Below are 26642 nucleotides of genomic sequence, written 5' to 3' on the forward strand. Positions count from 1 at the left end.
ATCCAAAGTCTGAAAGCAGTCTTGGGTCTTCTGGGCAGTTTTATAGTTACTTATAGTGAGAAGGTGAGCCCAGCATCTGCTGGCCATCCTGCAGGAAGCAGAAGTCAACTTCTCTTAAGTTGATGGAGAAGATGGAGGAATGGTAAGGTTAGGCAAACCCTCCAAAATCACACAACAGTTTACACGCTGGAACTGGAATCAAACCCCGGGCAGTCTAACCTCAGAGCAGCTCACATACTTGCTGCATGAAAAATGGCCTTCTGTAGACATGCAGGATGCTTGGCTCCGTATCTGGAAGCATAGTATGTCCTTAATAAAGTCTGGCTGTATTATTCTTAAAGACCCCAAAGCTCAGTAGAAATTTGTATCAAGCCTAGAGCTTCAAAGCAGAAGTTGGTCAATAGAACATTAGCACCACCCCATGAATTGTACTGTATTTCTGATTACCACTGATCTTTATTACTGTCCTATCATTAGTAAATGAAAAGAGGGCATTGGCTTAAGTCTTTTATTGCTTAAGTCCTGTTTGTTTGCACGAACAAAATTATTCCTGTTTGTTTGCATGAACAAAATTATTAAATTCTTAGTCTGATTTCTGTTGCCATTAAATTCTACCTTTATTCATTAGAAATATAAAGCAAAACAAACAAAACGATCCAAGCCATCATCAGGGACTCCTATCGATTTCTGAATTTCAAATCACTAAATACTGTGCAGTAACACCCCCATCTGGCCATGAAGGTGATTGCAGCAGAGCAAAGGCACAAGCTCCTGAAGAGGAATGCAAATATTTGTAGTAAAACCCTGCTCTTAATCTACCATCTATTTCTTAATTGTTTTTAAAGATTTTATTGATTTGACAGAGAGAGACACAGCAAGAGGGGGACACAAGCAAGGGGAGTGGAAAAGGGAGAAGCAGGCTTCCTCGCTGAGCAGGGAGCCAGACACAGGGTTCAATCCCAGGATCCTGGGATCATGACCTGAGCTGAAGGCAGACGCACAATGACTGAGGCACCCCGGTGCCCCCAATTCTTAATTCTTAATCTACCACCTAAATGAGCTCTAGTTTTCCATATTATAAAAAATTATGATGAGACCTCTTTAAGTCCATGCTTTTCCTCGGTTTTAGCCTATATATTTGAAAACAATTTGCAGAAGACATGAACAGACATTTCTCTAAAGAAGACCTCCAGATGGCCAACAGACACATGGAAAGGATGCTCAGCATCACTCGGCATCAGGAAAATACAAATCAAAACCACAGTGAGAAACCACCTCACACAGGTCAGAACGGCTAAAATGAACAATTCAGAAAACAACAAATGTTGGCAAAGATGCAGAGAAAGGGGAACCCTCTTACACTGTTGGTAGAAACGCAAGCTGGTGCAGCCACTCTGGAAAACAGCATGGAGGTTCCTCAAAAAGTTGAAAATAGAGCTACCGTATGACCCAGGAATTACACTATTAAGTATTTACTCAAAGGACACAAATGTAATATGATCCTAAGGGGTACCTGCACCCCAATGTTTTTTATACCTGGAGTGTCCTCAATAGTCAAACTATGGAAAGGGCTGAGACAGATGAATGGATAAAGAAGATGTGGTATATATATACAATGTGATATTACTCAGCCATCAAAAAAAAATTAAATCTTACCATTTGCAATAACATCGTTGGAACTAGAGGGTATTATGCTAAGCAAAATAAATCAATCAGAGAAAGACAACTATCATATGATTTGATTTCACTCATATATGGAATTCAAGAAACAAAACAGAGGATCATGGGGGAAGGGAAGGAAAATAATATTAGATGAAATCAGAGAGCGAGACAAACCGTAAGAGACCCTTAACTACAGGAAACAAACTGAGGGTTGCTGAAAGGGAGGTGGGTGGGAGGATGCGGTAACTGGGTGATAGGCATTAAGGAGGGCACGTGATGTAGTGAACACTGGGTGTTGTATGCAACTGATGAATCACTGACCTCTACCTCTGAAACTAATATGTTATACGTTAATTAATTGAATTTAAATTTTAAGAAAGGAAATAGTTTGCCTCTGTCTTCTCTCTTTTTTTTTTAATCCCTGAGATATGTGAATTTCTTCCAAACTTCAGTTACATCAACTAGCACAAAATGCAATAGACACATTGCAGGTTTGCACTCAGTCTGATTAACCTAGGAAGGAGAGCTAGCTTGTTATGTCCTCTTTCCACTCCATTCTAGCCCCAGACCAAAAAAAACCCAGATAAGCAAACAAATACATATTCCTTTCTATTGACCCTGGCCCTGCCAATGTTCAGATTAACTGAGTAGCACCTGCTAATCATTGCACATGTTCTCTCTAAATGAGCCTTTTGATAAATCCTAACCTTAAAACAATTACAAAGGGAAATGAGGAAATTAGGAAATGCTAAGTTAAATAGATTAAATCAAGGCTTGCTTTGCTGTTATCTTCCAAGAAGCCCAAACCTCTCATTCTTTTTTCCTTTGCTCTTTTTTAAATTTGGGAAATAATCAACATATAATATTATATTCCTTTCAAGGCATAGCACAATGACTTGGTATTTGTATAGGTCACAAAATTATCATAAGTCTAGTTAATAATATCCATCATCACACATAGTTACAAATTTTTTCCTGAGATGAGAACTTTTAAGAGCTCCTCTCTAAAAAACTTTCAAACACAGAATACAGTATTCCTAACTATAGTCACCGTGTTATACCTTACATCCCTGTAACTTATTCATTTTATCCTGGAAGTTTGTAACTTCTGACCCCCTTCATGCACTTCACCCACACCCACCCCCCCCACCTCTGACAACCACCAACCACTGTTCTATGTATCCATGTGTTCAACCAAACTTTCTTTTTATGATATCTGCTCTTTCTGGGGACAGAAAGCCAACATGACTCCCTATCTGTGAATAATTCTGAATAGGTTGTCAAGCTAATAAAATGTATGGAGTGGACCACACCTTCAATAATTTCCACAAGCTTGCAATTTTTCAGGTAAAGCTGTACTTTAGTACGTCCAAATAAATTCATTTTTCTATCTCTTAAGAGCTGCTGCTTTGTTCTAATACTTGGGAGATTTCGGGCTCGGAATCCGTACTTTTCAGAACTCATAGTATAATGTGGGTGCTTTCATGATTTTTAACTGTTCTTTGGCCCTTGAAGTACACTATAATTCTAGATGTAGACTTACTCATGGTGGGCTTTGTCCTCAATTTAGGATAATTTAGATTTCATTTCCTACATACCCTTTTAGATGTCAGGAGGGATCTTTCCTAAATGCAAATATGCTTTCTTGCGGGAGCACATACGCAGACCACCCACAGAGGCTCACAAAAGGAAAAACTGCCTACAAATTCACAACCAGCCCTCTCTCTAGAAATTTTAATAAACGGCAAAAGATAGGTCTAAAGAGAAACTTGAGTATTTCAGAGTTGTAATTGTGTGTGACTTGTAAATTACAGAATTAATCTGATTTTTCTATTAATATCTTTTCTCACTAAGCTATACTCTCCACCTTTTTTTTTAAGATTTTATTTATTTATTTGACAGACAGAGATCACAAGTAGGCAGAGAAGCAGGCAGAGAGAGAGAGAGAGGAGGAAGCAGGCTCGCCGCTGAGCAGAGAGACCGATGTGGGGCTGGATCCCAGGACCCTGGAATCATGACCTGAGCTGAAGGCAGAGGCTTTAACCCACCCAGCCGCCCAGGTGCCCCTATACTCTCCATCTTTAGTTGGGCCCCTGAGGGGGAAGACTCCGAGAAGGAGACAGGAACAGAATGTTTATTTAGCAAATGGTTCTAGGATCACTATCCATGGAAAGAATGGGAAGAAATGGGGATTGGACAGAGGAGTTGGCTTGTAATACTGTCTCAACCAAATTCTCAGCTGACCCGTGAGAAACTCTAAAGCTGAATGGCCCTTTAGAATAGTCCCAGATTAGAGAAGGAGGGTCAGATCTTTGTTTGCTGCTTCCCAGGTTCAGCCTGCCAAAAGAAGGAGATGCAACCACCGCTGAATGAAGTGACTCTTGTCACCTTCGAAATGACTTCCCAGGGCTGATAGCCGGTGTCGGCACCATAGATGTATGATTGTTTGGTGACTCAGGGATCCATGCTTACAGAGGCCTCACCCTTAGTTTTTCTGCCTCTTAAAATTCATTTAATTCCCAATCACTCCTCCGTTTGTTCTCTTTTTCCAAGATGTCGTTTGAGCTTAGCAGTAACAGCCACTTCCATTGTCCTTAGTTACTGTTTCATTTCCTATTTCTCTACTGTCTGATACACTGTGCCCATCACTGGCATCCATCCCAGTTCACTACTGGTCATGTGTGCAAGGGGATATCTGTGACCCTCCTACCACCAGTGGGGGAGGGTGGTTGTCTCATCCTGTAAGCCAAGTAGCAGAAGAACCAGCTCCAAAATCCAGGTCTAGGTCTAATATTTGCTTTTTGTATTATATCTGGTACAAGCGTTCTAGGTTGTGTTCCCTAGGAAGCAGACTCTAGGATAGAGATTGGTGGGTAGGCCGTTGATCAGGGAGTGCTCTCGGGATTGCCACAGGTGGAAGGAAAGGAAGCTCCCCTGGGCAGAGGGAGAACATGGGCTATGATGTAATCTCAAGAAGGCCTCAGCTGACCCTGTAGGAATGGGACTTCTGAAGCTGGATGGCCTTTTGGATTGTCCGAAAAGGGGCAAGGGACCGTTCTTTAAATGCAGGCTGCTGGGAAGGGAGTGTGACACTGAGTGAGGGGATTCTCTGAATCAGAGACCTGACAGCTGGGGATGGTCTGCCAGCAGCACTCCCAGGGCAGGAGAAACAAGCCAAATACTGGAGGGGAGACTGCGTGACGGCTCCAGGCACTCCCTGAGAGCGGGGACGGGTCTTTCTTGCAACGTAATGTCGGTCAACACTGTTTCCCAGAAACCTGTAATAACACGGGCACATTTGTGTTCATAATTTATTGAATTCATATTATCATCATACTGGGCTGTTGCTATCTCTATCATTTATTCATCACTTGATGCCTATCGCAGGTTAGAACTGATGCCACAAGGAGGGTAGTGGTCAAGTTGCCTGTTCAAAGCCTATTTGGAAAATTCATCTAATGTGGTTAAATGGGTAAAACCGATTTATTTGATAAGTTAAGAGCCTTAAAAAGGGGGGGGGGACGAAATGCTATTACAGATCACCTGCTGCTGTAACTAACACCCTAGAAAGTTCCTACAAAGGGGACATTTGAACAGTATCTTTAAAAATGCATGTTTCCTCCAGATCCAGAAGAAGGGAAAACCCAGGCAGCAGGCAGGGTAGGACTTCTGGGTGCCCAACATGCAGATACTCTCTTCATCAGTACTGGTGAGAAATGAATTATATTGTTCTTTGCCCCACTTGGATCTCTTCTTCTTCCAGGGCCTTATGAAATCTTCCCCTGATGAAGGGGAAGTCAGCATTTTAATGTGCAGAAGTCTGTCATCTCTAGAGTTCATTGTGCCCTTTCTCTAGTCCAGAGCGTTCACAAAAACCCAACACCAGTCCAATAACCTACGACCCCGTTTATGCCTAATGTTTCCAGTCTGTGTAGTCCTTAACCTTCTCAAAAATAATACCCTAAAATAAACGAATAAAAATAAATAAATAAATAAAAAATAATAATACCCTAAATTCCGTGATATAATTGACATATATAGTTGATAATGTGAAACTAAGTGCTTTTAAGAGTTTTAGATAAATAATGTGCATTAGTTTTCCTTTATGATGTTGTATTCTTATTTTTTTTTTAAAGATTTTATTTATTTGACAGAGAGACAGAGATCACAAGTAGGCAGAGAGGCAGGCAGAGAGAGAGAGGAGGAAGCAGGCTCCCTGCCGAGCAGAGAGCCTGATGTGTGGCTCGATCCCAGGACCCTGGAATCATGTAAGATATCATATTCTTAAAGGATTCTACTCTGGTGTGATTTTTTTTTTTCCAGACAGAAAAATACTTGCCATATAATTCTGCTGGATTCCAGGACCCTGGAATCATGTAAGATATCATATTCTTAATCATGTAAGATATCATATTCTTTTTTTTTAAAATATTTTATTTATTTGACAGAGAGAGATCACAAGTAGGCAGAGAGGCAGGCAGAGAGAGAGGAGGAAGCAGGCTCCCTGCTGAGCAGAGAGCCCGATGCGGGGCTCGATCCCAGGAACCTGGAATCATGACCTGAGCCGAAGGCAGAGGCAAGATATCATATTCTTAAAGGATTCTACTCTGGTGTGATTTTTTTTTCCAGACAGAAAAATACTTGCCATATAATTCTGCTGGATTAACACTTGAGATGGTCAAAACCTGCCTTTATCAGTTTGGAGCTCTCTTGCTCTCTGCAGCTTTTCCTGAGTTCTGAAAACAGGCCCGAGACTTCCACTGAATCCACAAGAGTAGCACTATCCCGCTGGCGGAGCTGGCGGAGGGACCACTGATGATCGATGGAAACAGAAAAGGCAAAATTAAAATTTGCATCTGAGGCTGATCTCCTAACCTTTCGCTCACTCACTGGGAAGTTTTGTTTTTGTGATTTTACTAATGCTTTTTCAACCGCCAACTCCTATAAGTGGTTGTCAAAGAAAAAGATGATGTTACATTTGCTTGGAGAAAGAACACGGAAGGGACTCATCACATAGATATTTGTAAGTTTTTGCTTAGGCCATGGTTGTTTTGTCACCTTGGACTTTCTGAAGGATACTAGAGATAGGTAAGTAACAGTATCCACATCGTGTCACTGCCAAGAATGGCTACAAAGAGGTCACAGTAGGTCGGTAACACTTTCATAAATCGATCAGAACCCATTACAACAGCTCTTTATTACACGGATTCAAATACACAGCAGACCAATCATGTTCCCTGAAATTCAACAGTGACATTCAATGAACGCCTGTCAGCGCGTTCCTCCAAAGTCTAAGGGGCTTCCCTCGAATTCCCTGCACAAAGCCTTGTGCAAAGAAAAGGTTAAGCACCAGTAAGAATGACCTTTGCTAGCAATAGTTTTGTTTCTTCTCCGTCTTCGTCATCCTCATTGTCAACAACATGCAGTTTCTTCCCTGTATGGACGTGGCATTGTAACATGGGTGCTACACTCTGCCTATGGTACAAAGTTTATAAATACAATATACCAGTACAAAGTTGAAGCCATTAAAAAGAGCTTAAGAACTACGAGGAGGTCATTAATTCTGGAGTGTTGAAGGTATCTAGGTAGAGATTTAGAAACAACACACAAACTCAAACGTAGTAAACATTTTACTTGGTGAGGGGCGCAGGGGGAGTTCTGTGCTACTGAGGGCTCCAGGAGTTGCTTCAGGCTCACTTTCTTTCTGCTATTATCTTTAAATACTGTAGGGCGTTGTGAGCGGCGTCGCTCTGCGCGTTGCCACAGGAGATCCCAGAGCCGTGACAGACCGTGATGGGACTGGTGGAGAGTTCGGCGAGACACTGATACTGTCCGTTGGCACTCAGTTCTTCTGCAATGACATGTTCGAACATGACAGTCAATGTCAAGTGTACAGAAAGCCCATCCTTTATGAAAACAAGTCTTTACTACGGTCTAAATCTATACCACTCCGCTTCCTCCTTAGCTTTATCATTCTTCTCCAAACAGGAAACCGAAATGCAACGGCTCAACTCTAGCAGTTCTCAAACACAGCTGGGCTCTGTAATCACCTGAGGGAGCTTCAAAGGCGAGCAGGTGCCTTGGCCTCACTCCAGCTTGCTCAGTCAGAAACACGGGGTTGGGGGAGGAGGAGCCAGTCTTGCATTTTTTTAATTTTTATTTATTTTCAGCATAACAGTGTTCATTGTTTTTGCACCACACCCAGTGCTCCATGCAGTACGTGCCCTCCCTATTACCTACCACCTGGTTCCTCAACCTCCCACCCCCCTGCCCCTTCAAAACTCTCTGGTTGTTTTTCAGAGTCCATAGTCTCTCATGGTTCATGAAAGCTCCCAAGGCCATTCTAATGTGGCTAGCTAAGCAGCGTTTGCAAACTGAACCATATCCAACTTTTTTTTAGAGGGGAAAAACCCACTGGCTAGACCACTAGAGAGACTGTTTTTCACAACGAAATCTAGGGTTATTTTCAGGAGACCTCTGAACCCAGAAATAAATGGCTCAGGGCAAGATCTCTCTTTTGCCTTCTGTGTTCTTTCCTTCTACATCTGTGCAGACAGTCTCGTTGAATGCTGTGTATGTGGGTTAGGGTGTTTCAAAAACAATACCTAAACTCAGGAAACAAATGTTCTTCTCCTCAAATGGTGAATCACTGTCTCTAAGGATGGTTAGATGACACAGGGGAAAGAGAAACAGGTAAGTTACAATTTGTTTTTTTTTTTTAATATTTTATTTATTTATTTGAGAGAGAATGAGTGAGAGAGAGCATGAGAGAGGAGAAGGTCAGAGGGAGAAGCAGACTCCCCAAGGAGCTGGGAGCCCGATGCGGGACTTGATCCTAGAAGTCTGGGATCATGACCTGAGCCCAAGGCAGTCGCTCAACCAACTGAGCCACCCAGGCACCCCTACAATTTGTTTAAAAGTGGCCACAATTCAATGTTATCTCAGCCACAGTCAATGTAATAGGAAACATTCAGATACAGTGGAGGTGTTTTAATGTGTGAAGAGGCTTTCTAGTTCTGGCATTGAGCTTCTTTTTTTAATTTATTATTAATTAATTAGTTAATTTTTAAAGATTTTATTTATTTATTTGACAGAGACACAGTGAGAGAGGGAACACAAGCAGGGAGAGTGAGAGAGGGAGAGGCAGGCTTCCTACCAAGCTGGGAGCCTGATGTGGGGCTTGATCCCAGGACTCTGGGATCATGCCTGATCCGAAGGCAGACGCTCAAAGACTGAGCCACCCAGGAACCCTTTTTGTCCGTTTAAACTGAAGTAAAATTCATGTAACCCACATTAACCATGTAAAAGTAACTATGCAGTAGTAACATTTAGTACATTCACAGTGTTGGGCAATTGCCATCTCTAACTACTTACAAAACATCCTCATCATTTCACTTTCCCAAGAAGAAATACCATACACTTTGAGAAGTTGCTCCCTACCTCCCCTCCCCCAAAATCCCCTGGCAACCACCAATCTATGCAGTAAACTATCCTGGATATTTCACTTAAATGGTATCATATAATGTGACCCTTTTGTGTCTCACTTTTCACTTAGTAGGTTTTTGAGGTTAATCCATGTGGTAGCATGTCTCAGAACTTCATTTCTTTTCATGACTGAATATTTAATTGCACATGTATACCACAACTGATTTGTCCATTAATCTACGGATAGACATTCGGGCTATTTCCATCTCTTGGCTAGTGTGAATAGTACTACTGTGAGCAGGTGTGTGCAGGTGTTTGACTACCAGCTTACAATTCTTCTGGGTATATACCTGGCAGTAGAGTTGCTGGGTCACATGGTAACTCATCTGAAGAGCTGCAAACTCCTGGTTTCCACAGCGGCTGAACCATTTTATATTCCATGCAGTGTGGGAGGGCTACAATTTCACTACATCTTTGCCAACATTTGTTATCTTCTACTTTCTTCATCACAGTCATCCCAGTGGGGACAAACTAGTACCTCATTGTGGTTTTGATCTGCATTTCCCTGATGACTAAGGATAGTGAGCATCTGTCTGTGTGCCTGTTGGCCATTTGTATATATTTTTCGGAGGACTACTAGGTTCTTTTGTGGGTAACTGCATAGAAGTTAGCCAAATTAGCAGACTGTGCTCTTTAGATTGCTGTTCTAAAGTCTTCTAAGTGGTTCTAAGTGGTTTAGAAGAACCACTTAGTTCTTAAAATTGGTATGATGCATTTCAAAGGCATCATTAATTCATAATCTCAAAAGCCATCTCAAGTTTCTTTCTTTTCCAAGATTCTACCATCCATAGTCCTATTCTTGACCTAGCTTATTCATCTCTGTGTCTGAAACACCTAAAACAGTGTGGGTACTTAATAAATATTTACTGAATGAATGGTCTCCCATCAGCCACCTCTCTGACAACGTGTCTGTACTAAACTCCCACGTTCCACATCTTTCTCAGTACATATTAAGACATTACACTTTATCTATCACATTCAATCCCAAAGTAGCAGAGAAAAATCAAAAATTCTTTAAGCACCTAACTTTAAGAGCTGACAGCTCCTTCAAGCTGGGTCCCCACAGCCCACAAAGATGGAACAAGGGATATCAAATTCTTCACAAATTACACTGATGTCATCAGTTAAAATCAAGACACCAAACACACGTGTGCCAGCTTTATAAAGTAAATTAAAATCCAATGTGATTTGTTTTCTAATCTATCCACAATTGTCCACCTCAATGATTAAGGGTGAGGAGGAGATACAGAAGTGGATTGCTGGGATGGAATAAAGATATAAAGTGTTTGTCCCCACTAATCTCCTTGAATTGGCCAACAGTGACAAAGTGGAGAGAAGGGGTCTGGCCCCCACCAACTTAGTGCTTGTTCTAGAAATGTGGCTGGTTTTTATTTGTCAAGCTCTCCATCAGAGCTAGTTTAATGGACACTGGATCTGCAGGGGCTCTTCCCCGATCAGATTCTACCGCTAACCAGCTAACGTCATCTCAGGCAAGTTTCTGAACCTCTCTGTGCCTTCCTTTCTCTCCTTATATATAAGGATAATTGACCTACTTCACAGATTAGTTTGAGAATTTAATGAGCTGAAATATGTAATATCCTCAAAACTGGGCCTGGGCTATAGTAAAACTATAACTATTATCTACTGTTTTCTATTATAACATCTATAGAGATGGTAGCTATTATTATTATTTATAAGAATGGGACATATCAGTGATGAATAGACCTCTGCTAATTTTATATGTATAAACATATGTGTGTATGAGAGATGTATGTGTACACATGTGTGTGTGTGTGTGTGTGAGCTATTTCAGTATCCCTGGTCAATGAAATAAATTGTAATACAGGCTTTGTTTCTGAAATACATTTTTAAAACAGATTTTGAGGTAAGCCAAAGGAAAAAAAATCCTACCTATATCCAAATATGTTATATTAAAACCTTGTTCCTTGGCGATTTCACTAAGCAGCTGGATGTAATCTGTATTTGGAATACTGAGGAGGCTCCTTTTCAGTAAGTTGATCTTTTCACCGGGAGAATTCCTCAATGAATGCCAAGTACATCCTAAAGAATGGCCTACTACGTTTGTCTGAAAAACAGATGAAGATTAAGACTCGTAAATCAGACTGAGTTCTAATGCTATGATGTAATTATAAGTATTTATTAGACACTCATATTTAACACCTTATAAAGCATGTTTAAATGAATACCATCTGGTTAACTTCCCCATTTTAAATGAGATAACACCAATAAGCACACATTTAACAAACACCACAACATCAGAGAAAAAAGCACATGCAGTAATATACTGGGAGTATTTAAAAATACTTTCATATGGGACAAAGGTCTCTCAGTCAAATGTCCTGAGGCCACATTTAGATGTATAAAATATTTTTAAAAGATGTAGAAAATATTTAAGAGCAGTATAAACCAAACTGTTAATAACTGAATCTGCCTAATAGCAATTTACAAATTAAAACACAAAATAATTTTGTCATTATGATTTCTTGTATTGAATACCAACCAATCACTCTGACAGCTGGGAACTAGAAAGCAATGTACAAGCTAGGTTTGAGAAGGACAAGTCTCTCAAAGGAATGGCACGAGATCATAAAGTGCTTACCAGCCTTTTCCCAGAACCCAATAGAACGTTCTCCTCTTCCTCTTTTCCTTATTGTCCCCTATATCCTTCCCTTTGCACTTCTGTTCTTAGAATGTTTTACATTTCCATGTTAGCTTATTTTTCTCAAATTGCCTTCATATATTATGCCAAAAAAATCCCACAAAACAAACAAACAAAAACTACTGCCCTCTGAAGTTGGGCAACCTATCCATAGTCTTATTAATGAGCCTGGCAGAGGTTAAGGGATTTTCAAAACAAATAGATCACAAGGATGGCCAGTATATAGAATTAATAATCTGCAAAATTTGCTAAGCAGAATTTCATATTCCTTGGTTGGAACTTTAAATTTTTTTTTTTTTTTTACAAAATTTTAATTCATTGATAGAGTAATTTCAGTAAGAACAAATACATAATGAAGAAAAGTCTCTTTCCTTACCACTCCTTCCTGAAGACATGTTTCACTCCCAAAAAGTACTTACTGTTAAAACTATTTCTTCAACAACCTTCTATAATTCTAAATTCAAGTGCACATAATCTTTTTATTTTACTTTTTACTTCTTTCTTCCTCCCTCTCTCTCTCTCTCTTTGTAGCTCCACACCCAGCATGGGGCTTGAACTCAGGACCTTGAGATCAAGAGTTACATGCTCTGGCAGAGCCAGCCAGGCATCCCCGTAATCTGCTTTTAAACAAAAATGATAGCTTACTCTTCTATATCTTATTTTTCTCATATCAGTGTACATCTAGGCACTACATTTCACCAGTTCTCAACTATGGCTTTTGGGTTATTTCTGACCTCTTTTTACTAATAATGTTACAATAAAACTCTTTTGCACTTGGATGACTTTATCTGTAGAATAATTTCTAGAAGTAGAATTGAGTCAAAGAACAGATATGCTTTTAATTTTGACAAATACTTTTGGACTGATTTCTAAACCAACTTATACTACCATCAACAGTCTTGGCAGGTGCTTGTTTTCTGATACCCTTGCCCACACCTGGGACTATCAAACTTTGTAGGTTTCATCAGTCTAAAAGGCGAAAAATAGTTATCTCTTTAATTTCCATGAGTGAAGCTGATCTTTTTTTTAACCATTTGTATCCTACAGGGTTATCTTTTTTGTGTAAGAGCTTTTTATGTGGTACTGGAAATAGTCCAATTACAGAACTGTGTTAAAAATAATTTGTTCTTATTCTTGGTTTTATTTACAGATTTTTTTTTTTTTTTTTGCAATGTAATGGATTTTACGGAGTCAAATTTATCAGTCTTTTACTACTTTACATCTTCTAGGTTTTAGGTTCTATTACAAAGATTTCCTCTATGCTAAGAATTTTAAAAAGCAAAGCTCTTCTGTGATTTCTCAAACTTGGTTTCAATTTTTATGTTCAAACTTTTGATCCATCTGAAATTTGTTCTGATATAAGGAGTAAGGCAGCAGCCTAAATATGCCACACTCACACCTCCCCGCCCCCACACATCCTCCCCTCCACCCCCCACTGCAAATGTGGCTGTAAGTTATTTCTGCATCATTTATTGAATAATCCATCCTTTTGCCCACTGATCTGAAGTCTCACTATTGTCATATACTCTGCTCCTATGTGGATTATTGTCTGTACCTGGATTCTCTATTCTATCCTCCATCCCTGTACGAGTACACGTTTCACCACTATAGATTTATAGTATGTTTCATTCTCTGGTAGGTAGAGTCCCACTCTTCCTTTTCAGTTTTCTTGGCTATTCTTGAGAGTTTATTTCTCCGGATAAACTTGGTAAAGCTGTATTGTGATCCAAGATGAATTCTGGTAGATGTGGAGTGAGACTACATTACCTTTTTATATATTTTACAATATTGAGTCTTCCTACTGGAAATAGGTAGCTTTACATAAATTCAATTTCTGTTAATCCCTCAGTAGAGTTTGAAAGGTTTTTTTCACATGGGTCTGCACATTTTAAGTTTATTCCCCAGCACATTATCCTCTTTCCTATTATTGAAAATGAAATCGTTTTCATTCTAACTCTTAATATTTATAAATAGAAAAATTATTGATTTTTTTTCCTAGTATACTTTTTTAGGATAGATTTCTCTTTTGCTTTAAAATGATCAATGTTATCAATCTTCATAAATTTTGTTAATAAAACACATACCACAAAAAGTCAAAAAGTACAGAATTATAAAAGCAACACTCCTGAAGTCATTCCACCCCTACCTTCAGCCCCCTTTTCAGAAGCAATTTTTAACCCTCTTCTTTAATTATTCTAGTGGTTACCTTCATAATCCTAAATATGAAAAAGCTATTGGTTTTATACATTAATTTTATGATCAATTACCTTGATGAATTCTCTCATTCTAGAAATTTTTCTTTTACAGGGCTTTACAGGGACACGATCATATTTATCTCTTCTTTTTTAATTTTCAACCTCATTGTTTTCTCTTATCTAATTACACTAATTGGTACTTCTAGAACAAGATTTTAAAAATGGCATTCATGGATATCCTTGTCTTTTTTTCTGAAATTAATGGGAAGGGATGTAATATGTAAACATGTAACTGTGATTCTGACTTTTTTTGAGGTATCATTTGAGTCACAATAGGGATATGTTTTTAAATTTTTATTTAAATTCAATTCAGTTAACATATAGTGTATGATTAGTTTCAAGGGTAGAATTTAGTGATTCATCAGCTGTATAGAACACCCAGTGCTCATATCATGTGCCCTCCTTAATGCCCATCGCCCAGTTACTCCATCCCTTCACCCATGTCTCCTCCAGCAACACTGTGTCCTAGAATTAAGTATCTCTTTGGTTTGCCTTCCTATTTTCTTTTTTTAAAAGATTTTATTTATTTGTTTGTTTGTCAGAGGGAGACCATGTCCAGGCGTGTGCATGAGTAGAGGGAGTGGCAGGCAGAGGGAGCAGCAAGCAGAAGTAGAAGCAGGCTCTATGCTGAGCTAGGAGCCAAATTTGGTACTCGATCCCAGGACCCCAGGATCATACCTGAGCTGAAGGCAGATACTTAACTGACTGAACCACCCAGGTGTCCCTCCTCTTTATTTTTATCTGATTTTACTTTTCCTTCCCTTCCCCTATGTTCATCTGTTCTGTTTCTCAAAACAATAGGGATATTTCAAAAGAGTTTATCAATGATTGCTAAATATCTTTTTGGCATCCATTGACTTGTTTTTCTCCTTTGACCGATTAAGGTGATTAATTATAGTAACAGATTTACAGAACCCATCCTTGCATTCCTGAAATGCAACAGAAATATCTTTGTGTTCCTGAAAGAAGCCCACCTTTTCTCTGGTATATTATTCTTTTACTGTTCTACTGGATATTTTATTAAGGTGTTTCACTATAAGGGAGCTTAATCCATAATATTTTCCATTGGGATTTGCTATTGTCAGGTTTTGGTGTTTGTGTTATGTTGGTTTTGAAAAATAAATTTAAAAGCTTCCCCTCTGTATATATGTATTGCCTGAAAGAGTTTAAATAGCATTGGAAATGATTTATTCCTTGAATATTTAACAGAATTCACATATAAAACCACTTATAAACTTATCTGTGCTTTGTGATTTCGGTGTCCTTTCTGATCCAATTTTAAAACAAATGAATGCACTCTTTAATGTTTTTCTATTAAGAATGTAAAACCAAAATTTTATTACTTTATTTGTGTACGGTCTTCGATTTTTTTCCTGCAGGATGAGCCCTTATTTTGTTATCATCATCTAGGACACTACTATAGTCCTCACTTCTCATTCCCCACCTAGTAAATCCTCAGATAATGTACCATGAGATGAAGAATATCATAATCTCAAACAGTATGTCATGGGAAGCTCAATCTCTTACACTCTGTATTTGTTTGCCCAGCTGCCTACTCCATATCTTTACTTAATTCTACAAACACTTCAGATTGAATATTTCCTACTCGCTATAGGTATTAACTCATTGCAGATATTAACTCAGAATCTTCTCTCCCTCATGTCCCACTCATCTTCTGAGCTCCCCATACTACTGAATGGTACCACCATCTACTCAGTTGTCAATCTAGTTTACTTTCTCCTTACTCCCCACATCCAATCATCATGCTCTCTTCACTCCACTTTTCTGAATAATTTTTAAACTAACCATGTCGACTGCCACTAGCTTAGTCCAGGCCACCATCATTTCTCATCCATTTTTTGTAGAACATTCTACAGGTCTCTGAGTCTACGACTCATTCACTCACCATAGTGCAGCCAGTGATTCCCCTTCTAATCCTGTCCTTCCCAGCTTAAAATTCTTAAATTTTAAGGAAGAGTTTATCAGTGATTGCCAAATATCATTTTTGCTCTACCCTTGGGATAAAGTTCAATCCCTCGACTATAGTAGTCCCTTCCAGATTTAATCCCAAAGAGGCCTTCTGGCCTCATTTTTGAGATACCCTCCTCCAACTCTATGCTCTAGCCAAGCCAAACTACTTAGGGTTCTCAGATGACATGTAATATTTTACTCCTGGTCTGTGTAGGTGCTCTTTTTTCTCTTTGGAATTCTTTCCTACTGGTCTCATCCTGAAGGTCTTAGCTTAGATATTACCTCCTCCAAGAAGTCCTCCTGAAATCCCCATTCTTAGCTGGATCCTTCTAGGTTGCCAAGCCCTCTCTGTAAGGACTAGTCCATCAGGTTATTTTCTCTTTTTGTGGGCTACAAACTCCTGAGTGGCCGAGACTGTCTTATTCAGATGCACAGAAGCTGGCACAAAGTTCAGCACACAGTACGAGCTCACTAAATGTCTGCCGGGTGGTTTAATGAATGAATGCATTGTCAATGTGAAGACAAAATGGCAATATTGGCTTATCATCTTTCAATCCCATCATGTGATTTTGAATTTGACTGTGTCTCCCAAGCGCTCTTACCTGGTCACCCTTGTGACAGCTAAAATTGGGGTCGTGTACATCTGAACAGTGAAGAGATTTTTAAAAATTATGACTCTCAAGTGTCTATACAACAAGGAATCTAGGCAAGTTTCCTACAGCAAAAGATGCTTAATCGCATTGTCATCACAGGCATCTTGATCATTACTTACTAAAGAAATGTGGTTCTCTGGAGAAATATTACTGAATTTGGCAAGAAACTTCTCAGCAGCATTTCTCTTGGCTTGCTTTTTTGATGCCCCCTTTCCTAAACAAAAAAAGAAATGGTGGGTTTAGAAAAGAAATTAGTGTCCATAGAGTATAAAGTATTATTTTTTTAATATATTTTTTTAAAGATTTTATTTATTTATTCTGACAGAGAAAGATCACAAGCAGGCAGAGAGGCAGGCAGAGAGAGAGGAGGAAGCAGGCTCCCCGCCGAGCAGAGAGCCCGATGCGGGACTCGATCCCAGGACCCCGAGATCACGACCCGAGCCGAAGGCAGCGGCTCAATCCACTGAGCCACCCAGGCGCCCCTAAAGTATTATTTTTTGATCAGAGAACTATACTATTCTTTTGCTGACATCTTTGCTTATTGTGCTTCATACAACTATTAGTTCTTTCTTAAAAAAAGATTTATTTAGTTTAGAGAGAGAAAAAGTGAATGCACATGAGTGTGGGGAGGTGTTGGGTGAGGGGTGGGAGAGAGGGAGGGAGAGTCCAGACTCCGTGCTGAGAGAGGAGACCGATACAGGGCTCAATCTTACAACTCTGATATCACAACCTGAGCCAAAACCAAGAGTCGGGTGCTTAACCAACTGCGCCACCAAGGCACTCCGATACAACTATCAATTCTTACATTTCGGAAGGCATTTCTTTGACATTTTTTCTTTAATAGCTACACTTTCTGTTTTTAACAGGTATATTTCCCTATGCCTAGCTTTAATGAATCATACTTGATTTAATTCTGACCCAGTACTCAAATTTATCAAGGTACACCTGGATTATAGCTCTTCTCTTTAGAGTCTGCTTCTGGCTTACCATCTTCTACAAACTGACAACCATGTGGAATTTTTCTTTAACATGAATAAGAAGGGCACGGGAGATACTGCAGTTGAAAGACACCATAAGTATCACCTTCTGTCATGCTTTTTGTTTTACAGATTTAAAAACCGAGGCCTAGAGAGATTAAGTAATTTGCCTACCCTCGCAAATCAAGGTGCATCAAGAATGGACACAAGGTGGACCGCCTGGGTGGCTCAGTGGTTTAAGCATCTGCCTGCATTGGCTCAGGTCACGATTCCCAGGATGCTGGGATGGAGATCCATGTCGGGCTCCTTGATCAGTTGGGGAGCCTGATTTTCCCTCATCTTCTACCCCTCCCCAACCGCTGTGCATGCTCTCTCAAATAAATAAATAAATAAATAAATAAAATCTTTTAAATAAGAATGGAAGTTGGGGTTCCCACTTGCAGTCCAATGCTTTTTGCATTGGGCAAACGGTTGTTTATTACTTGAAACAGATACCTAGCCAATTCCACTTCATGCCATTTTAAGAAAGATAGAAACATGGTGAGACGTTACAATAGGGACCCTCACTTAGTACTCTATTAAGTGACTTTTCCCCCATTATTTCTGGCCCTTATAACATGGAAGTTGCTATCATTCAAAGGGATAATTTCTACTTTATTTTTAGCTCATGCTATTTTTTTCCATCTAGCCTCTTATTAATCATCTTGTTTTCAAATGTGATCTTCTTCTAGTCTTCCAATCTTCTAGAACAGCTGTTGAAACTTCCAAGAGATTTACATTGCTTTTTTCTAAAAACGATTCTAACACATCAACACAGAGTATGTAAAGTCAATTATTTCCATAAATGAGCCTCCAGGATTTTTAAAAATATCAAATTAAGAAGCTTAAGTATTCTTAAGCCAAATATTTATACTTAAATTCAACTGCAGAGACAGTATAATAGGAGTGTATCAATTTTTTCCCCCACAGAAATATCTGAAAGGAAATCACAACAGAACTTTCTATGGTCATTCATCATCTGAAAATATTTCAAAGGTCTTCAGTTGTATAAGAGTAAAAGAAATACCTACCAGTTTCCATAAATGACTCTAGCCTACAAATTGTGGTATATTCTCTCTTATGCGCAGGTCCTCCCTCTTGGGAAAGGGTATATTCAGGAAGTCTCCAGCCATGATGAATAGCCAGCTCCTAGAAAATCAAGATGAGGCTTTAGTAGTAATTTTTACTATGCAATGGCTTAATCACATAAATGATACTCTTTCATGATTTTGATCCCATCTCTATTTATATGTTTGAAAAGAATAATGATACTCTGCAATGGAAAAATGGGGCAAGACCTTATACGCCCCATAAATATTCCTCCATTTTATATCTTGCAAGCCCACAATACCACAACTGAAGCAGTTTACTGCTAGGATAGGAATGGTGTTCCCCTATTAAGCCATAGCAAGCAAATAAGCAAATATCAAAGAGCTCAAAGAGGAGCTACTATGACCCTCCTGGGGAACATCTACAGGTCTCACTGTCAGCAGTTCTAATGCCTCTCCCTCCTAGTTACAGACTTCCTGCCCACAGCTGGCTAACTACTGCACTGGAACAAGAGCAGATGCACAAAGGCAGCAAACAAAGAGACTTGCACAGAGCTGAGGAAAGATCAGGCAAAGAAAACTAAAGAAAAAGACAGCAAGAAAGGGACCAAAAGACAGGCTGGAAAACAGGGAGGGGAGCTGTCCAACAGAGCACATGGATAAATCTGCAAGAAGGATATTCTGCGTGCAGAAATTCAAAGCTGTGTTTTGTTTTTTTTTTTTTGGCAGAATAAGCAAATAGACTACTTCTCCTCTCTTGAGGTAGGATGCCAGATCTGGGTTCTTTATAGGATCTTCTGTCTTAACAGAAGTAGAAAGAGGTTTGTCACAACAGTGGCAAGAAATATTCTTAAAGTATAAAACACTCTACCCATGTGCACTGAGGTCCTGTTGATCTCAAATGAGAATTCCACAAACCAAAGGCAGATACTGTATATGGAAGAAAATCCAAAACGTAAATAAATAGGAAAATAATTGCAAGTAAGTGCTGTAGTATCTAATGATCATAACTGGGAAAACAAAATATTATACCATCTTATCTTTGAAGTATTTATTCCTTGTTTCAGCCCTTGTCATATTATCAATTTATGACATTTTTCTTCAATAGACAAAGTGTTATGTAAGGGAAAAAACCCTGTACTGACTTACCTGTAATGAACCAATAGGGTTAAGCTGGTTCTTTGGTTGCTTAGAAGGGTCAGGCATTAAGGGGTCAGGAACTGCAAAGCTGAACATTTTTTTAAAATGTTATAAAACAAAATAATTTTCCCCAAACTATTAAGTAAATGACAAGCATTTCTTATTTCATCCTCTATGCCCCTGCTGTTCTCCATGGGATGCCCTTCTCTCCCACTCTTCTATGAGAATGTGATCTATCCACGAACCAAGGTATATCTCAAATGCCACTTCCTCTAAGAAACCTATATTGTTATGGAACATAATGGAGCATAATTTCTCCCTCCTTTGAACCATTATTAACGTTTAGGTTGATCCTTTCTTAGGCAAATTATTTTACCATAAGTTCTACACTCTTACAAATACATGAAATTTGTCCATCCCTCACCACATCGCTCCTGTGTTCAGATGTAAAATTCTTGATGGCAGAGCCTATGTACTACTTACCTCCATAAGCCTCACAGGACCATGTGTATAGTAGGTGCTATGGTTTAAATAAACCATAGTACTGTCACAGCTACACAAAAAGGGAAAGACTAGTGATCGGACAGGAAATTTAGCCTGGTAATGTGCATGATACAGATCATAAAGCTAAAATAATTATGAGAGAAAAATCCATCTGATCTATCATCTGCTCCATGCTAGAACAATCCTCCTGAGATTGGCATGTACCCTGTAGATGGCCTACATGAACCTGGTTTTAGCACGGGGGGACCATGACTGGGGAAAAAGAGAACAGTGTCTTCTAACTCGTTTGAAATTACCCATTATTTAGGTGATGAATTTCTAGCCCCAAGTAAAGCTACATTCAAGGTTACTACCACCCAGATGACTGAGGAGTCACTTTTCCATGACAAAAGCAGTTTAGTTATTGCCACTTCATCAGGTTGCTTTTCCACCTGCCAGAATCTGAAGCTTTACATAGGCTGATGAGACAGGAATATTCACTTACTATGCTGTACGCCGAAGCTACCCAAATAATTGTGATGGAGAAGTGAGAAAGTCTCTGTATTAAATCAGGCCACTTTAGGCCTGATTACAGCTTAGTAATTCCCATCTTACCTGTCAAGAAGCACAAATACACAAATATATAGTAAAGTTTGTTAGCCTTTTTTTGCTGACAAAGTGAAGTGTCCCTATGCAGAAAGGACACTCTATACGTTCATTTCTACAGATATACTCGACACTTTGGGTTGACGTTTGGGTAGCACAGAAATGGCATGGTCATCACCAGTGAGGGGAGAATCCGACACCTGCCATGCCATTGGGCATGTCTTCAAAGCCAGCATAAATCAGCTATAATGTGTGACCCCAAAGACTCAAGCATTGTTTTGGGAGATCTAAAGCTTGTCAATGCTTCATTCTAAGCTACTCAAATGCTTTGGAAGAGCTTGGGAAGGAGAGGAGCACCGCATGAGAACCTAAGTACATGCTAGACCAAAAGTTTTGAAGCTGGAGGAAAACCCCTTCTCAATTCCCATGGACCTCTGCTTTCAACGTTGAGGACACCAAACTACACTCCAGGAATAACTGAGAGCATGAGAAGAGGAGAATTTAAAGGCTCAGGATGCTCCAGAGTGTGTCCATTAGAAACCAAAGGACCTCACTCTATGATACATGAGAAGCTCCAGGACCAATATTTTCCAAAAGCACCTAAAGTGACAACAAATTTATTTTGGAAAAAAATCTCATCAAGGGTTAACATCCCACTTAAAGGCACTTAACATCTTCTTGTATTTGGTATACATTCTATAATAAAAGGAAGTCTCTGTCGCCTTCCAAATCTTCTGAAGAGTACTTTCCACTGACCTTTTTGCACTTCACAACTTATTTTATGTGGTGTAGAAATTATTACAGTCTCAACACAGTAAGATATTTTCCAGAAAAACTGGGGTTCTTTACTGTTGCATCCTACTGAGAGGAGAAAAAAAAGCCTCGTTCCTGAGAGCTTTCACTTAACACTTAATTGCTGGATTGAATTTCTTAAGGATAAAGTCATCTTTACAAATGACCAGTTTTCACAAGGAAATAGAATTTTAGAGCTAGATACTAACAACTGTTCACTTTGTTGCTTTTGTGAGCTTGTTCAAACTTATAATCTTACCTCAGCCATGATATTTTTGAGCTGCAGAATACAAAGAAATTTAGCTCACCAAATACTTGCATTGGCTTTCAAAATGTTTATGGCAGCCTCTGCAGCTCTATGTTTCGCCAGCTTCTTACTTGTACCTTCACCTGAATTAAGGTTAGGAAAAAAGAAATGTCTTTATATGCTGTGAAAAGTGTGAGGCTTGCACAGACATTTGCATAATACAAAGTCACTATGTGTTTCTATATATACATACACAAAGGTAATAAAAATATATACTACATATTGTAACAAGTCACTACATGAAATTCACACATTAAAAACCAGTGATTTTAAAAACAACCTGAGGGTTTTGAAGGGTCAGGGGTGGGAGGTTGGGGCAACCTGAGGGTTTTGAAGGGTCAGGGGTGGGAGGTTGGGGGAACAGGTGGTGGGTAATGGGGAGGGCACGTTTTGCATGGAGCACTGGGTGTTGTGCAAAAAGAATGAATACTGTTACACTGAAAAAATAAATAAAATGAAAAAACAAAACAAAACAAAAAAACAGTGATTTTAAGTTTTATGTATCTAATTCTATGTACACCTATATGCAAAAATTCTTGTGTATGTTTGTTTATTACATGCAATGGTAATAAAGTAGACCATGTCACACTTTCTGAAAAAATGCAACTTAGTATTTACTCTTCCTTATTCCTGGAGAGAGAGCAAATTCTTCTTTGGCAAGAAGTCTCCTTCAAGGAAGCCACTTATATCAACACTGTTTGACAGCAAAATGTGCACAATTTTATTTCAATAGTCCATCCTATACTGAGTTTAACTCCTCTGTTTGGCTAAGCAGTCCTGGCTACATGTTGGGTACAGTGGGAGGCTTCTACAGGGAACGTGAGAGATTATGTCATGTGTCCTTCATACAATCTATATCCCTTACCTTCATAGCTAACAGGGTGGCGGGGAATGGGCCTGACTCATTACTGAAACTGCAGCCTAATTTCAGTAAGCCATAACACCTGTTAAATGGTAAATTCAATCTTTGGTCCTTCTGAGTTCAAGCTAGGTGCTGAGTACCTTTCATAAGTGGTACCAGAATACTGATGGCCATTTCTCTGGTGTGGAGGAAAGAAACAGGATATGGAATGAATTTCAACCGTGACCCTCAAATGTCAGAGGACACACAAACCATATGCCTTTATCCACTAACCTAGGGACTTAGAGATACCAGGGAGAGCGAACCAGAATCCCTGCCCTTAAGGAGCACACAGCCTAGTGCAGGATTTTGTCTGTGAAGAAGCCTCTGAAATAGTCGTAGGTGTTACAACCAAACTGCAGAATGGAGGGGGAAGCACGCAAAAGGGGCAGCTCCCCTCCTCTTGGTAAGGATTCAGAAAGGGTTCAGGAAGGAAGAGATAGCTGAACGAAGACATAAAAGACTAGTAAAAGCTAGTAAGGTGAAGAGAGCTGGGACAAGGGGGTTAGGAAGGGCATTCTGGGCGGAGAAAAGAGCACCCGCTGGGGCTTGGAGGTAATGGGGAGCATGGTGTTCTCAAGAGCCCAGAGCAGTTGGGGAGATAAGAGCTTAAGGAAACAAGTTTTAAGATAAAAGATGACAGGGTTGGGGCAGTAGAAAGAGAGGTCAAAGAACGGTCTTCTAAATTTGTGCTTCTCAACCTTGAATGCGCACAGGAATTGCCTGGGAATTCTGTTCAAATGTATACTCTGATCCCACAGGTCTGGCATGGGGCCTGATATTCCAGAGCATTTGCAGCAAGGGCCCAGGTGATGGTAATGCTGCCGCTGATCACATTTCGAGAAGCAAGGCCATTAAGTCCTATTAAGAAATCTGTATTTATCCAGAGGGTGAGGGGCACACCATTGAACAGATTTTAGGAGCAAGAGCCAGCGTCATACAGGAATGGACGGCCCAGGACTAGAAGCTGAGAGAGCAGCAGCAGCAAGACGGCAGCTGTGGTCCACGTGTGAGACAATGGCGGTCCAGACTGCAGCAGTGGGAAGACAAGGGAAACAGGGAGATACCAGAGCTGCTTAAGAAGTAAGACTTGGTGGGGGCTCCTGAGTGGCTCAGTTGGTTAAGCAACAGCCTTCTGCTCAGGTCACGATCCTGGAGTCTGGGATCGTGTCCCACATCGGGCTCTCTGTTCGCCAGAGAGTCTGTTTCTCCCACTGACCTCTCCCCTCTCATGCTCTCTCTCAAATAAATAAATAAAATCTTTAAAAAAAAAAAAAAAGGAAGTAAGACTTGGTGGAAGAGTGGGCCAGAGACGGACGGAGAGCGAGAGGAGGGAGTCACGAAAATGAAACCCAACTTTCAACTGTGAGCAAATGGATGATGGTGGTACCTTTAGTGAGCGAGGCAATGCAGGGGGAATAGTCTTGAGGGAAAAGAGCTGGTCTCAGTCTGGGACAAGGTGAGACTGAGATGCCTTTGGGTCATCCAAGTGAAGAGGCATAGCAAGCACAGGTTGATAGACTGTTCCATAACCAGACCTGGGCTGAATGAATACAGAAATTTCAGGATGTTCAGCCCTAGAGAGCACTTGAACCCATGGAGGGGCATAAACTTGCACAGGAAGACAGGGCAGTGGGAGGAGAGCAGGGGCCTAAGCGGAATGGTTGGTTGCCATAGGTTGTTAATCCCTGAGCCCAAAACACACTGAAGGGAAAAAGACTCTTTTCTTAAATATTCACTGAATATTTAAAAATAGACCTGTTAAGGAGTAATGCAACGATTCCATGGTTCATTATGAGGAAACTTCCAGCTAGCACCTACAATCCACCTGCCTCATATAAAGCCTCAAAATTAAAGTTGTTTCAAAGAAAATAGTGGACTCCAGATTTTCAGGGACCTAAACAAATGATGTCTTTAGATTAGGAGGTGATGCAACTCCAGCCTTCCTGTTGAATTGTTTTCTTGGCATTCTTCAGAATTAAATTTAGTATTATTTTTTGTTTGCAACTAAATAGATACATAAGAAACAAAATGCCTGCATTTACAAATGGCAACTTTACTTATCATTTGTTCAAACTCACAGACCATAAGGGGAGTCTGAGCTCTGAAACTTCATTGTTATGTGTCTTTGGGCATGTTAACCTGTTTTCTCATGTATAAAAAAGGAGATGACATCTTACTAAAACCTGTGCAGTGTTAGGAACTAGATGGTGCTAGGTGCTTTGAAATATGGTATTTGCTATGAAATATGGTATTTGAGCCGTCTTCCTCACTTGGCTTGGATACACAAACAAATGTGGCACAATGGGCCCAAAGTGCCAGATGAGTCCATACAAACAGGGGAGAGGCTCAGAAAATTCTACACTCTTGTCTCTTGGCATCGTCTATAATCTGTGAAACTTGTCAGCACCTACTGATCCAGCTATGGTTGCTCCAAGAACCTTTCCTGCGTCTCCCTAATTCTTAAAGAACCCTCGGAAGACCCTAGGACATGTTTCTGAGCTTTTCTTGGTATCTGGAGAAGAGAAAATTAGGGAGAGAATCAGATGGAGCTGGAAAGTCCCCATGACCTGAGATGAGAGGTCGCAGTTTCAAGATCCTGCTCCTCACAGCCGTCCCTGGTAAAAAGGGCACTTTTCCTAACTGAAAAGCAATACCAAGTCTTGCGCCAACCCACACGAGCATGGGGTTAACTGTGCATACAGACCTGTGCAGGTTATGTCACCAACGGTTACTCTGAAGGTGAAAGTGGGTACGTGTATTTGCACATCCGATCTTTCACATTCATAAACCGGGATATTCTTGGTCTTCATGCCGTATTCGTGTAATACCTGAATTGGTGTTTTCCCTGGCTTAGCTGTAATCATCTTCCCCAAACTGCAAAAACCAGAAAAAGGTGTGCTTTGCATGCTAAAGCGGGGAGGGAAGCAGAAGCATACAGAAGCTAGCTTTGACTGCCACCAACACTGATGCGGGAGGCGCCGAATCTCCCCTGCCCTCAGAGCCAGAGATGGCGAATCGCACCAGTCTCCGGGCCCCGCTGCGGCGGGCAATCGGCAGGGTGAACGAGGGCTGTAGGGCTATAACTTGAAAGCCGGTGGGAAGGAGTCCCCGAGGTCTCGGGCGCTGCAGTCTCTCAGGACCAAACCCACAGAACCGGTCTCCCGGGTGGCGGCGGCGCGCCACCTCCGCCCACCCCGCGCGCAGCCTGGGGCCGCCAGAGGGGCGGGGCCAGGCCGCAGACCCCAGCCCGCGCGCGGCCGAGAGGGCGGAGCCGAGTGGCCCCCGGGTCCGCCCGCCGCCGCTGGGGCGAGGGCGACGGGAAGGGGCTTTACCCAGAATGCCGCTGGAAAGCGGGCTCCTCCACCCCGCCTCTCGCGCCCACCACTCCCGGCCCTGCCCGGCTCGGCCCCTACTATTTGGGCGCTGACCTGAAGGTCCCGCTGTCCTCGCGCTCCAGCGGCGGGGCCGCGGCGCGATGCCTGCTCTGGGACATAGCGAGAAGGGACGGCTTGACGGCAGGCGGAAGAGCGGTGCGGAGCGATGTCCTCGCTCCCCGGGTCAGCCGGTCCCCGAGAGGAGCCGCCGCCGCCTCCTGGACTCCCCCTTTCCTCCCGGCTTGCGTCCCTCTCGCGAAGGGGA

At 40.8% G+C, this 26642-nt stretch overlaps 1 protein-coding gene across 3 annotated transcripts; it reads right to left on the bottom strand.

Annotated features, from left to right (window-relative positions):
* Positions 1 to 6582: 6582 nt before the first annotated feature.
* On the bottom strand, positions 6583 to 26642 carry PRKRA (protein activator of interferon induced protein kinase EIF2AK2). Of its 3 annotated transcripts, XM_046019804.1 has the most exons (8): positions 26432 to 26642; positions 25708 to 25877; positions 22101 to 22182; positions 19921 to 19999; positions 18754 to 18871; positions 16826 to 16920; positions 11059 to 11233; positions 6585 to 7513 (listed from the first exon to the last, which is right to left on the bottom strand). In XM_046019804.1, the coding sequence occupies exons 1-8, from the start codon at positions 26494 to 26496 to the stop codon at positions 7356 to 7358; spliced, it is 942 nt and encodes a 313-aa protein (XP_045875760.1). In that variant the 5' UTR covers positions 26497 to 26642; the 3' UTR covers positions 6585 to 7355. The 3 variants fall into 3 exon arrangements, with proteins under 3 accessions (XP_045875762.1, XP_045875760.1, XP_045875761.1); XM_046019805.1 differs by lacking the exons at positions 6585 to 7513; positions 11059 to 11233 and adding an exon at positions 12758 to 12796; XM_046019806.1 differs by lacking the exons at positions 22101 to 22182; positions 25708 to 25877; positions 26432 to 26642 and adding an exon at positions 20900 to 22088 and having other exon boundaries at positions 6583 to 7513.

The sequence above is a fragment of the Meles meles genome, chromosome 9, assembly GCF_922984935.1.
Source record: "Meles meles chromosome 9, mMelMel3.1 paternal haplotype, whole genome shotgun sequence".
In the NCBI taxonomy this organism is placed as follows: Eukaryota; Metazoa; Chordata; class Mammalia; order Carnivora; family Mustelidae; genus Meles; species Meles meles.